This window comes from Chlorocebus sabaeus, chromosome 7 (genome assembly GCF_047675955.1).
Source record: "Chlorocebus sabaeus isolate Y175 chromosome 7, mChlSab1.0.hap1, whole genome shotgun sequence".
In the NCBI taxonomy this organism is placed as follows: domain Eukaryota; kingdom Metazoa; phylum Chordata; class Mammalia; order Primates; family Cercopithecidae; genus Chlorocebus; species Chlorocebus sabaeus.
This window is the reverse complement of record NC_132910.1, coordinates 45,727,374-45,744,003: the sequence shown is the minus strand read 5'-3', so window position 1 is coordinate 45,744,003 and position 16,630 is coordinate 45,727,374. Positions and strand designations below refer to the sequence as shown.

Sequence of the window (16,630 nt, the reverse complement as noted above, 5' to 3'; positions counted from 1 at the left end):
CATCCCATAGCACCCTAGAAGGGCACAGAAAAGATTGTAGCTTACTATTAAAGGCCAGTAATCATCTTGTTTTTTTTTCCATACCTTGATTTTAAATTATTAACCAATGATCAGCAAATATGCTTTGATCATTAACTTAGAAAAATATCAGAAGTAAATAAAATCAGCAACTAAGGCAATTAATTTTAATGAGATCCTACTGCTAATCTTAACTATCAGAAATACTCTGAACAGATGTAACTCATTTTGAAAGTTGTGTAACATTGCAAAGTATGGCTATACCATAATTCATTTCAATTATTCCCTAATTTTAGGAACTCCATTTGTTTCCATGGTTTTGCCACTATAACCATCATACTATTAACAGTTTTATATTATTTTTAAAAAAAGGGAAGTATTCTAAACAGTTCTGAGTCTCCAAATTACTTAAAAATATACAAACTTTTAAAGGAAATTCAACACAATTTCCCCCACCCCAATCCACCAACAACATGCAAAATGTGGGTGATCACAATTATGAAAACCATTTTAATATGTACAGGCCACTAGACGGTATTTTTTTTTTTTTTTGCATGAATTCTGGCAAGTATTTTATTGAAAGTAGCAAACTGGGGAAACATGTAGACTTATATGGTCTATTTAATCAAAGTATCTGTCCTTCCTCTTACTAATGTATTTCTACCCCAAAAGGAGACTTAAAAAGCTGGCCTTATCAAAGCATTTAAAACATTTCATCACAGTATGGGATATCATTTCATTTTATTTATGATTAAAAAGAAAATGGGATAGGAAAGCAATTTTTATGCTGATGCAATTAAGCAGCTGACATTTTTTTAGGACATCAAATTTGTATATAGGAATAGCTAAAACCACTTTTTCATTTTCTGTGATTATATAAACAATTATCTGTTATCAGGCAAAAAAAGACACTGGTCATAGAGCATCATACCACCCCCCCTTTAATTTATAATGATATGATAGAATAAAATACCCTACTTGGGGGTGGGGGAAATGAATGAAAAACAGTTCATAGTCCACTTATGTGCCATTACAGAAAATCTGGGGATTCTCTCCTACCACTAGTTGCCATATCACTTTCTAGGCATGATACAGAAATAAATAAGTTCAGATATTTTATACAATTGAGATAAAATATGAATAAATATATTCAACAAAGATTACCTTTGGTTTAGAATGGAAGGTTGTTCTATGTTCCATCCACCTCCATTTCCAGTAAGCATGGTAACTTGTTTGGTCAATTTATTTGAAATGTCTTCACATTTGTTCATAAGCCTTATAACTACATCTCTTTCTTGGATCAGTGTTTTACAATGCCATATCAAATCTTCTGATAAGCCATTAGTTTTGGACATCTTTGTGAACTATGGCATAAAAAGAAAAATAATTGAATAGTTCAGATAGAGAAAGGCAATCCTGATTTCTGTATAAGGAAAACAAGCTTGATAATTTAAACCTTTACTTAATGAGCTTATAGTTAACTACTAAGAGAATCTGATTCTTCATGTTTATATTTGAATTGCTACATGTTTCACTTTTATATTCTACTGTCACATATCAAACTCATTATGTTAAAATAAAATATATCTTACCTCAAAAAATGCATAATCCCAAACTCGTTACTTTGACCCTGGCAGCTAATCTCTTATAGGAGAAATGCTAGCAAGTAATTGTTACTATCTCCTATGAAGGTTTTAAAAACATTTCAAAACCTTAAATTCACTTTTCCCTAATACCAAAGGTAATAGTATCAAATGTAGTCACTGCAAATCTGATCTCTCACCTCTATGTGTCATTTCCTATGACTATTACATATTAAGATTAATCTTCTTAAAAGATATTTTTCCACATCTATCATCAAAGTGTAGCCCTTCAAGTTTTCAAAACTCCAATTATTTGTCACTTGATATTTTACTTCTAACCAGAGACTATTACATGTAGAGATATTACATGAATCAAAAGTTAACTATGACCAATTCAATAATTAGATAAGGTATTTAAAAACTAGTTTCAACATAACACTACAAACAGTTCTCTGTGAAAACTCACAGAACTTCTTTCAAAACACAGTTGTATTTATTTTTCAAAAGGAGGCACTGAATATTTCATATGTAAAAGCTATATCAGAATTAGAATTTTTCAGATAGATAGCTGAAAATGTATATCCTAAAAAAATGACAAGAAATATTTTTAGTGGGAAGGATGAGAAAGCCCAAAAGCTAACTGAAATATCTGGGGCAAAAATGAAAATCCTATAAGCCAGAACTAAATACAGGAAACTAAAATAAAACCATCTATTAGGAAAATACCACACATGATTTTTATTCATGTCATCCTATTTAGCATATTTTTCCAAGTTATAACAAGAATCACATTAACAACTGTAAGTAATCACAGTATTTCTAAGTTGAGTGAAAAGCTCAAGCAATAGTAATTAAGTGCTTTAGGGATATACTAAGATAATTTAATAAAACACAGTTTATAACAATATACATTTTCCATATTTATCCCAGAATAACTTGGAAATATACAAAATATCCAATCTATTCTTAGCACTTCAAAAATGGCACTGTAAAATACTAAGTTTATTTGCACACTACTCTACATTTTCCACAGGGACAACATTCATAATCACAATGTGATCTCCCACTCCCCCTACTTTGTGCTTTTCAGGGGAAAGATCTATACATAAGCAGCACTATAGATAAGAATCAGTGTCTTAAGGATGCTCTACCAGAACTTTTAGCTAAAATACTTTTATTTTTCAATGCAACCAAAAATTAGAGGCCAAAAAACCAATCTCATGCTGATTGTAGTATGTGTGTGTAATATATGTATATGTGAGAGAAACCCAACAAATTAATCAGAAAATAAGCAATGAATATACATTATGTGCCATTTAGGTGCCAGAAACTATTAGATATCTTTTATTCAGTAACTCATTAAATCCTCATAACTACCACCAATAGTAGTCTACCAAATCTAGATGAAAAAACTAAGGTTCAATTTCTAACATCACAAAGCTAGGTAAGAGAAAAAGTCCATGCTCTTTTCACTGTAACTAGTACCTCCCTAAATAAAATAATTTAAGACCTTAAAAGTTCAAAATAAACTTTTTTTTCTGTAACCAACTACCATTTATTAAGTTCTTCTTTTTTTTTTTTTTTTTAACAGAAATTACTCTAACTGTTGAATTATCTGGGAGATAGACACAGCCCCTGTCCTTGTGGTCTATGATCGTTGGGAAACACAAGTTAACAATTTCAAGCATAATCACTGGTATAAACAAGGGAAATAACAAAAGTTCATGGGCACTCATCACAAAAAGACTAATAAAATCTAAGACCTAGGAATTCCTTATGGAGTAAGAAGCCAGAAATAATAAAAGAACTGTTTTAATGGAAAGATAAATTCAGATGTCAGAACCTAGAGAAGCAACAGACAAGTCTGAACAGGAAGGCAGTAAGGGTATGAATCATGTTGATGAGTTCTAAACTGAACTTACGGGCATCAAAAGGCTACTGAAGGGTTTTAGAGAGTTCCTGTTTAGAAAGAACTCTATGAGAGTAATGTGAAGGAGGTTTGAGAGCAAAAAACTATTAAGGTGGCTTTGAGTTGAGAGACAATAGTGGCCTGTGTTGGACACAGAGAAACTGATAGATTTATGATCTTTAGGAAGTAGAATCCATTAAGTGTAGGGAGATGAGTGAAAAGAGTTAAGCCTAACTCCCAGACTTCTGGCTTCAACGCTAACAGATTAGTAGTACCATCTATTGAGATTAAAATTTACCAAGTTGGCAAGGGAAGTCTCTTTCTGGATATATTAAAGTTGGGATAGCTACCAAATTTTGGAGAGAGAGCCAGTGGTTAAATAAAGATTTATATCTTAGGGAGGAGATATAAGCTGGAGAAAAAGATGCCACACAGGTGACCATTAAAGTCAAAGATGCTGATGAGATTACCTAAGGAAAAGCACATGAAATTCAAGATTAGAAGACTGAGAGCAAAACCCTGAAGAACATCAACATTTAAAAGCGTTTTAAAATAGACAAAGCAAGAAGAAATGTAGGATGTGGTATCAGAGAAGCCAAGGAAGAAATAATTTCAAAAAGGAAAGTGTAAGTTTTAACTGACAAAAAACAATAAACTGGCCGGGTGCGGTGGCTCATCTAATCCCAGCATGTTGGGAGGCCAAGGCAGGAGTATGGTTTGAGCCCAGGATTTCAAGACCACCCTGGCAACATGGCAGAACTCCGTCTCTACCAAAAATACAAAAATTAGCAAGGTGTGGTGGCATGTGCCTGTGGTCCCAGCTACTCAGGAGGCTGAGGTGGGATGATGGCTTGAGCCTGGGAGTCAGAGGCTGCCATGAGCCAAGACGCCACTGCACTCCAGCCTGGGTGATAGAGACCTTGTCTCAAAAACAAACAAACAAACAAACAAACAAACAGACAGACTTAATCTTTCACTGATTATAATGAATTTGTATAAAATACACCACATGGTAAATAATTTCTATAGTATTTCTCATGGACAGTTCTGAGTAATTAAATATATAGCTAATTCACAGTGGTTATAAATGTGTAATTTTACTCACAGTAGTTATGCTTTGAAGATATGTGCCATAAGCACACAGAGAGGTAAATACTCATCTAATTACATATTCATAATTCAGTAGATATCTAAAGATGTTACTGTATTGCTGAAGGTTAGTGCCTAAGCATAGTATGAGTTTAGTGGTAAGTAACAGCCAATATTTTCTGAGAAACTGATTAAAAGTAAAATGTGAAGAGTCCTAACATGTAAGTCACACAACCATTATTACGAAAACCAATGTTAGATTACACTAAGTGAATATATTCAAAGTGAAGCTGAAGCACACTGAATCTTTATAAAGCAATTATAGGTCTCATTTCTTTTTCACTTAAAAAAGAATATACTATTCTTCAAATATTTTCAAAAGCTTGTTATACAAGAGGTAACTCTGAAAAAATTAGTATATTGTGATCTAATCTTATGATTTTTGTAATATAAAAATTATTTAATTATAAAACAATCATTATTTTCTGCCACTGAACAGCTTTCTGAAATATAAAATTTCCTTCATAGCTGAAACTTCCTAATATAAAAAAATTACAGCAGACATAAATCACAAATTCACTTAAGTGGTCCCATTTACACATTTAAGTTTGATGTCTTTTTATTTATGAAAAAAATTTTCTTCCTTTTACTTATTTTTTAAGAGCATAAATTAATTATGGTCATTTGGAAGTCACAAGAAAGGGTTAAAAGGTGGGGGTGACCAATTATTATTTTGAGAGCTGGAAAATTAAAGGAAAGAATAAACACTTATTCTGAATTTTGTATACAAACAGCAACATTTAGAGTAGCAGATATAAGGAAGTTCTTTTATAGATAATTCCTAAAGAAGTAGCAATAACAGTATTAAAATATTATTTTTGCAGGCCGGCATGATGGCTCACACCTGTAATCCCAGCACTTTGGGGGCCAAGGTGGGTGGATCATCTGAGGCTCCAGGAGTTCAAGACCAACACAGTGAAACCCTGCCTCTACTAAAAATACAAAAATTAAGTGGGTGTGGTGGTGCACGACTGTAATCCCAGCGATTCGGGAAGCTGAGGCACAAGAATTTCTTGAACCCGGGAGGCACAGGTTGCGGTGAGCCAAGATCACACCACTGCACTCCAGCCTGAGTGACGGAGTGAGAGACTGTCTCAAAATAAAATAAAAAAATAATAAAAACTATTAATTTTACAATGGCTAATGAATTATGGATTCAGACATGTAGCATCAACAGCTGGTAATGTTACAAAAAGTAACAATCAGATATTACTGTCTTCTGATGAAAGAACACATCACTATGTAATAATATTGGTGGGTCCATTTAACCTTCTAATTATCATTTTACAGAAAGTACTAGTCCAGTGGAACATCTTAAACTACACTGGGGAGGTACAATCAGAAAAGTTTAGACAGGGGAGTTATAGAACAAATGACCCACTTTCTTTACCAAAAACTGGAAAAAGAGAAGGGGAGAGAGTGGGGGATGAGGAACCTATAGATTAAAAGACTTAAAAGACCTATCAAGCAATCTCAGGGAGTTGACCTTACTTGGATCCTAATTCAAACTAACAAACTATAAAACAAATGAACCAATACTATGGCATTTATGAGACAACTGGAAATTTGAATTCTGAATATTTTGATATTAAGAAAGTACTGATGATTTTTATTAGATATGAGAATGTTACGGTTTCTTCAGGAGATACATATTCAAAATTGTAAGGATAAAATGACATCTGAGATGTGCTTCAACATAATATGATGGAAGGAAGTGGACAAAGTATGGAAGAAACACATAGGCGTTCATTATACTATAACATTGTGTGCTTAAATTTCTTGTAATAACAAAATGGGAGAGGCAATGAAGGGGAGTGCGAGGTCATTCTTACTTCAGGATGCTTTAACAGTCAAGGGTTGGTTATGAGATTTTTAACTGAACTTCACTTCTTGGTTATTTTGAAGTTGAAATTTCAGAACAACTCCTTAGGACTCCCTAACACTCCCTACCTCTCCCCTCCCACACAAGTAAACCAACTTTAGAGATGATCAAAATGACTGTTGCTGATTTATAATTTAGATCTATCTAATAACAACCCACTAACCAGGAATGTAAAACAGAAGTAGACAGTTTTTCAAAGGAAAAAGAGTTTCATTGAATGATGAATTTACTATGATTTGATTCAGCTGTGACAGTAAACCCAAAATATGAGGGGTTTAAATAAAAGAAAGTTACTCATCTCTCATGTAAATAAAGACCTGAAGAATTGATTCAGATTTGGTATGTTGGTTCCAAAATTAAGGATTCTTTTAACTCTGTTGCTTCAATAACCTCAACATCCACCATCATACTGACCCTTCTATCGGCAGGAAGAAACAACGCTTTCCAAAAGTCGTAACATACCACTGCTCATAGCCCACTGGAATGAGCTTTGTCAAACTATCACAAGGGAGGCTAAAACAGTCTTAATATATTGTGGGTAATATGTCCATAAGCCTGGCCATAAATCTGATTTAAAAAGCTATAGGGTGGGCATGGAGATTTAACAAAAAAAAAGAAGAATGGTTTGATTTTAAAAAGTTCGATTCAATACGGCTAGAACTTAGTGGACAAACAGAAAACAACAGTTTCTCAGCATTTCATTAATAATGTATACGACATTTGCAGTGCAAATTATTGTGAATATCTGCAGCTAATGTTTTCAAAGAGTCAGGCAACTGACGGCATTTCATTTTTAGACTTTCCCACAGGTAGGCACTATAATTACACCCCACTTACAGATGTTTGCTTACAGACATGTAAGCTGTTAGAAAATGGCAGACATGAATTCAAAATGAGGTAATCTAGCTTCACTATATTATTCACCTATCACCTAGTATGCACTTACAAAACCAATGCAATAAAAAAAGTGGCATGCACTGAATTCAGAAACAAGAGATTCAAAATGAGAGAGACAAAAGGATTCTCCAGGAAGTCAGGAAAATGAAATCCTAAGGCCACAACTGATAAGCTGGCCTACAGTGTAACTAGTCCAAATCGGAGCAGGTGATAAAATTCCTGATTTTCTAAAAAAGATGAAACTGACAGATTACCAGAGGTGTCTAAAATCTCAGGCCCAGGTGCAGTGGCTCATGCCTGTAATCCCAGTACCCTGGGAGGTGGTGGTGAGTGGATCACTTGAGGTCAGGAGTTCGAGACCAGCCTGGCCAACATGGTGAAACTCTGTCTCTACTAAAAACACAAAAATTAGCCGAACGTGGTGGTCTGTAATCCCAACCACTCAGCAAGGTGAGGCAGGAGAATCGCTTGAACCTGGGAGGCGGAGATTGCAGTGAGCTGAGATCTTATCACTGCACTCTAGCCTGGGTGACAGAGCGAGACTGTCCGAAAAAAGAAAAAGAAAAAGGAAAAGAAAAAAAAAATCTGACAGGAAATTTAGGCAACTGGAAAAGACTTTAGAGTTGACATAATGACAAGTATATAAGAAAATAAACAGAAAAACCAAGACAAATAATAACTAGAAAAAAAAATGAGAGAGGAAAAAAAAACATGTAGTATACTATATGGTTCATCTAAGAAAGGAATCTGCAGTCTTAACAATGCAGACACTAAAAATGATCTTCAAAATCACCATGTTAACATATATTAATAGAACTGGGAAACAGAAAATGGGTATGTGAAGTGAGGTAGACAGAGCTAAATCCTACTGTCTATAACGTTGAGTAGATAAATTATCTATCAACTTAATGTCATTTTAGACAAAATGACAAAAAATGCATTATAATTATATTACATAAAGATATGGAGGTGATCAGAACAATCAGACAAAAAGTCATGAAAGTTATCTGCACCGTGGGCAACAGGTTGGGGAAAAGGGTGGATATAGATTTTTTTGGGGGGGGAGAACAAGCCTATAGAATTGCTAATCTAAGTGTATGTGTAAATAATAAAAGTATAAACATTAACAGAAAGTAAAGAAATCCAATAGTTAATATCTTCATTAATTTGGGGAGGGGGAAAGAGGGGCTCTCTCTTAAGGAAAGGTGTAAGAACACTGCTGCCACCATGTTACTGTTTTCGGAACACAAAAACCACTTAATCCTGTAAGTTACTTAACTTTCCCCCAAAATAGATTTAAGAAATACAAAGTACCCTATAAATGTGGGATCTAATAGTAAATCTGAAGTTATTGAAAAGCACAGAAAAGATGATTCTGCTTACATGGTATGAAGTATACAAATGTATACATAAATAGATGATGCTCAAAACATCTTAAATGGTGGGTATCCTTGGTAGAATTTGGGGTAAACTTTACTTTTTCATTTCCACAAATACTGTTTCAATTTTAGGTAAAACAAATCGTTTTCAAAAAATGATAAATCTCTTTTCAGAAGGAAGAAAGTAAAAAAGCTAACTGCTACTTTCTAAATAATTACATGAAAAAAACTCATCAATATGGCCCTGATCATGATCTCTTCTCTAAAACCTCGAGTGACTATTCAAAGGACTTTTTTCTTTCAAAAATAGTCAGCATCTGAAGTATCTCTCTCTTGCCACAGTGTGTCACTCTTACTGCACAGATATTTTTGAATTTCCATGGGAAGGGGGAAACTGTTTAAAAGTAGATTTAATTTTCAAATTATTAAACCCCTACTTACCAAAAGACAGCCCTGAGGACAGAGTCCTAAGCTTATTCATTATTATAAATACCTGGCAGCAACCTACAAAGTACTCAAAATGCACTTGTAGTTTTAATACAATTATCAAACTTACACAAATTAAAACAAAGCCTGAATATATAGTAATCTTACAAATAAATTCACTGGTGCCACCTTATCCAGAAAGAAGAAATACCTATTACCATGCATTAAGTGGCCAATTTAGGCCAAGTATTTTACAGAAATCACCAGTTAAAACAAAGCAAAGGGTCGGGTGTGGTGGCTCACGCCTGTAATCCCAGCACTTGGGAGAGGCCACAATAGGTGGATCATCTGAGGTCAGCAGTTCCAGCCCAGCCCGGCCAACATGGTGAAACTCCATCTCTACTACAAATACAAAAATCAGTCAGGCGTGGTGGCGGGCACCTGTAATCCCAGCTACTAGGGAGGCTGAGGCAGCAGAAACGCTTAAACCTGGGAGGTGGAGGTTGCAGTGAGCTGAGATCATGCCATTACACTCCAGCCTGAGCGACAAGAGCGAAACTCTGTCTCAAAACAAAACAAAACAAAAACTAAAAAAGAAAATCCGCAGTCTAGCAGATGAGAGTAATACAATGAGGAGTATAGTGTTTGACATGGACTAAACCTGAGCTGCTTGGTTATTAGCCAAGGAAGACTGGATCTACACTGATCTAAATGTTAACAAATTAGATGCATATATGAAAGTTTTCAGGTTGAGTTACTGATGCATGTTGCATTGGTCAGCATAAAAACATTACTAATCTGATTAACATATAAAGATGCAACACAGTTAGATTTTTCACAGACATAATATTCCCTACCCTACTGTGTGCAAGGCTAGACAAAAATCCAGTAAGTGGATGGTGAACTGATGCCATCAACTGTGTGAGATTTGGCAATAAAAATTCCAATTTTAACACAATAACAGTACAAGTTTTTAAACTAATGACATTTTTGGCTTGCTATATTTCTGAAGCCTACTTGATTTAATGATGAGGTTTTCTCACAATGGGCACCTACATTACTGCTGTCATGCAGAAAAATTGTTAAGTAAAATGGAAAAAATCATGCAGAAAAATTTAAAAACAATATTTAAATTTTGACTCATAGAAAAAAATGATTATAAAGCTGCAAGCATAAATATCTTCTTAGGTAATATACTTAAAAAAAAAATCAAACTTTCCTCATGTAAAATGAGGGTGACTAGAATATCTGGAGTGTTTTAGTTTCAAAAAGCATTAATTATCTGACAAATAAGTCATAATAGTATAGAAAGGTAGTAACCTCTAGATTTAAAATTACTGTAATTAGATTACCAAGTAGGTGATATTAATAAGTATATTATACTTACATTTTATATATCATATCTATTACACTTATATTACATTTATATGTCTACTACCTTGAAAACAACCCAATGATCTACAACTTTTCAAACGTTGTTTTAAAAGTCACAACTAACATAATTTTCACATTCAAATTACTTTTATAAGACAATGAAATACTAATTACATTTAATCATTTAATAATCACCATTGGTAAAGAAACCTCACTTTTAACAAAAATTACTATTGTATATATATACTTTATTCATGGGCTCAAGTATGCATTTTTTAATGAAATATTTATGAATTTCACAGTCTGTAAATAGAAATTCTCCAATTCTTAAGACTAAATAAGATTAAACAATGATTTCAAGAAAAGACTAGTTGTTAGCAGGTTGTTCTTAATGTATTTAATATCTTGGTCACTAAAATATGACTGAGCAATATGATTAAAACCTCAACGAATTCTCATAGAAATTTCTAAATATGGCAGCTACCAACACAAAACAATTTTTTTGGCTTTTGTTTCCTTTTGAAGTTGTTTACAGGTACATTATCAAACCTCACTGATTAACAGAGAAGCAGCAAATTATATAGCTTTTAACTAAAATATTCATAATATTGACTTTTGTTTTGATAATTTTATTAAGATATTAAATCTGCTCTAGGGTAGGGTTTGGGCTAAAAAAGTACCCTATAAATAAGTCATATTTAAAATTCTAAAGATTTTTAAAGTAGAAGCTCAAAGTTCTAAGCAAATTAAAATTTAAAGCATATACATATTTACTTGCTAATTTACACTATTAATTTGAAAAAGCTCATTCACCTACTTTGCTAAGGATGGCAAACCACTGTACTCACTGAATTCAAGTAGAAAGTTTACTTTTCAGATATGTTTAGACTGTTACATAAAATATTTCACATTTGGACGGATGGTTAGAACAAACAATATAGTCCTTATGTTCAACTTTTAGAAAGGGGCAAGATGTTAGGAGGTTTAAGCAAGTAATGCATAATCTCCAAATTCATGTCAAGACTAATTTAAACTCTGCTGATTAATTAGTAGGGGAAATAAGATTTCTACACGTTAAGTTGCGAATATTTTTTAAAAACATCTGGCACATATACCTCTGGTAAAATTGTATAATTTACTTTTACTATAAGATATGCGGGCAAGTAGTTACAGCAACTAAACAAACTAGTGCAGATAATTGCATATCTTATTAAATAAATTAGAATCCCAACAAGCCTGAGCAACCCAATTCTGCAACAACATAGAAGACCATTAAAGATTAAAAGAAAGAAGAAAAGGAAGAAAAGAAGAACAAGAAAGCCCTTCAGCAAATACTTTAACAAATAAATCACTCAGGCAAAGTCAAACAAGTTTTGAAAGGGCCTGCTTTGACAGATGTTCTCTGGAAAAGCAAAGGCTTCAGGCAAAACGAATGGTTTTATTATTATTTTTTAAAGCTACGGAATATTATTAATGTTGTTTCTGTATTTCTCAAATATTTTAATTTTAAAAAATGCATTTACAACCATTGTTCAGGGACTGTCCCCTACTGCCACTTCGAGACACTTATCAAGGGATTTAACGCTCATTTAGATGTGTTACAAGTATAAAATTAATCACAAAAGCAACTTTGCTCCCTAATTTAGGGAATAAAACTTCCTAAAAAATTTTATAAAGCATCAAGAGTTGCTGCATCTTTTAAAGCTGTAAAAAATCATCCATATTGCTTTTACAACAGGCCTATATATAATTCCTGCCATAAAAGCTCACACAAGAGTTGAAGCAAAATTTAAGAGTTCTTATATTTATCTGTATGAATAAGATTTGATGACTATTGGTATTCATAAAACTCAAAATGCAGGTATTCTGGATAAAACCTGTTTATAGAAAGTCAAATTTCAGAAAATGATCATGCAAAGTGTACTTACCAGTGCTTATGCCTTCCCTTCACCTAACGCTTGAATTCTAAGCTTCCAGAAATTTTTCTATCTTTCCAATTAAAAACGCTGCAGCCTGCTACACTCCATAAAATGGCCGCGTTGTTTAACCAAGAAAAACATGTTAGAGATTGAGCTGTCACTTTTAGAAGAAAAAAAGAAAATAAACAATTGCTTCTTTTGTGGTGAAGCATAAAACACTTAGGCTGGCATTTTGAATCATGGAGCTCCCCTGGCCGTTGCTATTGCTCTTCAAGTAGTTGTAGTAAAATTTCTGCCACATTCTTGCTTTCTGCATGGTGTCTCAGCAGTAACAGATCAGAACAGGCTAGCAAACAACTCCTTCCTAAATGTAAGCTCTAATTTCTTCTTCTGCAGTGAAATGAACCAAGTTTCTATGCAAAAGAATGAGTGACAGTATTCCCAGCCAATCAGCTTGGGTTTTTTCAGGAAAATCACCCCTTAATTCATTCAAAATTAGGTCATATGACACTATTTGAAATACTATTGGCTTACCATGAAAGTAATGTTTGACTTTACACAGGATAAGGCCACCCATCTATGCTTCCCTGGGCTGAAGACAACTTGACTATAACCGGTACTGTGAATTAAATACACACACACATACAGGGGAAAAAAAGAATAAAGCCTTACCAGAGTCTCCCAACTATTAAAGGGCCGGAGCTCTGTTATCTTCTGAGCCTTCTTCTGAGAACACTGAGGAATCAAAGTAAGTTCACCAATTGAAGCATCTTGAAGGAAGTGAAGAATTTTACCTTTATAGCCATCCTCCATCACTTCTTCACCACTACTATAGTCCTCATCTAATGAACTACCGACATCAGAACCTGAATCATATTCAGAGTCTTCAACAACTCTCTTTGGATTAAATACATTTTTTTTACGTTTCTTGTTAAAGCCATTTTGTGCTTTCATTGAAAATTTCTGTTTTAGTTTTGTTTTAGTTGCATTTTTAGGGTAATTTTGACTTCTTGAAGAAACTTCTTTTCCATTTGGAACCTCACTTTGTGATGCATACTGCATATCTGCATACAAAAGACAAAACAGTAACTAAATTAGAAATACATAAAGATTTCAAATAAAAACTTAAAACATTTACCTATTCCTTTTGAATACAGAAGAATTCAACCACAATTTATTGTTAAATTTGATACACTTTAAAAATACTTAAGTAAAATTTGAAGTTAAACAATTCATTTCAAAAGCAGGCGATAACTTGTTTTTTAAATGAATTAAACATAAATTTCTCTTTTCTGACAAAGGTCCTGAGAACATAAATGGCAGCTACATATATGTATCATGTCTCAGATATTCTTAGCAGCCCCACTCAACTATGCCAACACTAAACATAGCAGAACGATGCTTACACTACTATAAAGCTTACTAATAAAAAGTGTGTATGTTTCAACTATCCATAATTTTCCAATACTACCTTCAATATTCTAAGTTTCATCGTTACTTAAAAAATTATTCAAATAGTCTGGGCATGGTGGCTCACACCTGTAATCCCAGCACTTTGGGAGGTTGAGGTGGGCAGATCACAAGGTCAGGAGTTCGAGACCAGCTTGACCAACATGGTGAAACCCCGTCTCTACTAAAAATATAAAAATTAGCCAGGCATGGTGTTGCTTGCCTGTAATCCCAGCTACTCAGGAGGCTGAGGCCAGAGAATCACATGCATCTGGGAGGTGGAGGTTGCAGTGAGCCGAGATTGTGTCATTACACTCCAGCCTGGGTGACAGAGCGAAACTCCGTCTCAAAAAAAAAAAAAAAAAAATTATGCAAATATGGTATTACCAAAAAGCCCCACTACTTTATCACTATCAGTTTACAGAATTCTAAGATGCCTGTGAATGAAGGTACACCATTATTTTATGTACCAGTGAGAAAACATGTACCAATCTATAATACAATACTTTATTCAGAAATTTTTACTTACTCAGCTATTAGACTTACAGATTATCATACCTTTTTTTGTGTGCATTTATAAAAAAATAAGCAAAATAAATTGGCTAAAGTATTCCTCAAATCTTTTCACATTCATAACATGGCTCTTTTGACTCATTTTTCAAACTTAGATTTGGTGGCTTTCTTTTTGCCACAGAAAATCATTTTCTGTGCCATCAAGACCATTGGCAGTACAGCCTTTCTTTTAAAACAATTTATTAAAAAAAAAAAAAATCCGAAACACCTAAAGCTACCATGCTGGGCTTTTAAAACTGGCTTTGCAATTATGAAGAGCTGGTCTACTTGATTCTTCCTTAGGTATGTTACTAAACATGTATGACTCAACTCTTCCTTACCACCTCTTCTCTATCATTTGGTTCCTAGAATTGAGTGTTCTAAAATGCATTCATGCCTATGATATCCTTAAGTTTTTGATGCTAGTGCTTTTGATATCTGTGCAAGTATAGGCTAAGACATCTATATTACAGTAATGACATGATACCACCAATCACAAGATCCATCCTGACAGTTGTTAAGAAGTTTCTTTTACACTAAATAAAACATGGCAGTTTAAAAGTAGTCTTAACTATCAAGAAAGGCTGAACAAATAGATATTTATTGTTTTGTTTTACATTACAATAAAGAACAGGCAGGTCAAAACATTTAAAAACTGGTTGTTAAAGAATGTTTTTACATCATTACTTTCAACATCTTTTGCAATCCCACCCTCTGATTAACAGCTAATAGGTTTTCTTATATACCATGTTCTTATACACCAAAATATAGACTATAATGAGAAGTATGTATTTTCTATGACACAGAATAATTACCTTGGTCTTCTGCAAACACTTTTAGAGATTCTAAAGCTTCTGTGTACATCCATTCATGTTCCTTGAGTACTTCTCTTAGTTCCTAGAAATAAGTCATTTATCTTTTTGTTAAAAATCTCAAATTAGCAACTTGCAGAAAATGTCTATGCTCTTTTAAAAATAAGTTAATCACTTGAAAACAGAGAATTCATATCTGATTATTTTGCACTTGTTTCTACGTTCCTTTACAAATGCTTTCTGTGTAATTTCACCTCCACAAATACACAATAGTCTTCAAAGGAAAGAAAACTTGACATTTTTATTGCATTTCTAACTCTCACTATGAAGTACTGTGTACACTAGAGGATCAAGAAGTGTTTGCTCAATTAAAATGGAATTTCAATATGCAGCTAGGCTTTTACAAACTGCCAACTTCAAAACATGTAGTTTCAACATAGGTAATGAACCAATATGGCAACAAGATTTTGCATTCAGCTCATCAGAATTTAGTAGATGTACTATCTGAGCATATATACTCAAATAAGTCAATGCAAGTGTTAGTGTACTCTAAATGCTAAATAAATATGTGCTTCTATATATGATCATGGGATTAAACAGAGGGCCTTTTAGCAACAGCATGTGTGGCATGAGTCTTTAATGACTCTGAAAATATTCTTACTATCTGGGAAGTAGAAGAAAGCTTATGAAATATTAAGACACTGAAATGGAATACTTTTTAAATTCTTATAAGAAATTTCAAGAATGAGAACATGAAAAAAACTAAGCAGTTACTTGATGGGGCAGGGTTACAGATGACTTTCTAGATGACTTACATGTTACAAATGAGTTCACAATTTTTATTATGGTTATTTTTTAATGACTTAGGGATATAGTATAGATACTATAGTAAACAAGGTAAACAACATAAATAAACAGCATGAAAATACTTTATAACATTGATAAAAGAAGAACATTTAATTAGAGGAATGCAAAACTCACCCTAAGCTTTTATGTGGTTGAACTCTAACACTATTTTATAATAAAAACACTTAGTATACGCTGATTAAATTTTCATACACGACTACTCACCTGTTTATCAAAATTGGGAAATTCCTTTTGCAATTTCAATACAATACTTTCCTGCTTTTCCCAATTACTGCTAGATTCTGCAGACTCATTTGATTCCTCTCCCTAATGGGGAAGAAAAAAGAAAAAAATTTAAGAGAAATCAATAACAATGGTCTTAAGGCAATTATAATTGTATTTTGACTTAATCTGATAATTATCACAATCAATCAG

The 16,630-nt window shown here is 33.4% G+C and overlaps 1 protein-coding gene across 2 annotated transcripts in view; it reads right to left on the bottom strand.

The window, feature by feature from the left end:
- The window catches only part of SMARCAD1 (SNF2 related chromatin remodeling ATPase with DExD box 1), an 84,011-nt gene that overhangs the window by 24,601 nt on the left and 42,780 nt on the right, over positions 1–16,630 (bottom strand). For both annotated transcript variants that reach the window (XM_007999287.3, XM_007999288.3), the window contains exons 7-10: positions 16,421–16,522; positions 15,353–15,434; positions 13,209–13,600; positions 1,183–1,382 (exon numbers count right to left, since the gene is read on the bottom strand). In XM_007999287.3, the coding sequence (XP_007997478.3) occupies positions 1,183–1,382; positions 13,209–13,600; positions 15,353–15,434; positions 16,421–16,522 (776 nt within the window). The remainder of the gene's footprint in view (positions 1–1,182; positions 1,383–13,208; positions 13,601–15,352; positions 15,435–16,420; positions 16,523–16,630) is intronic.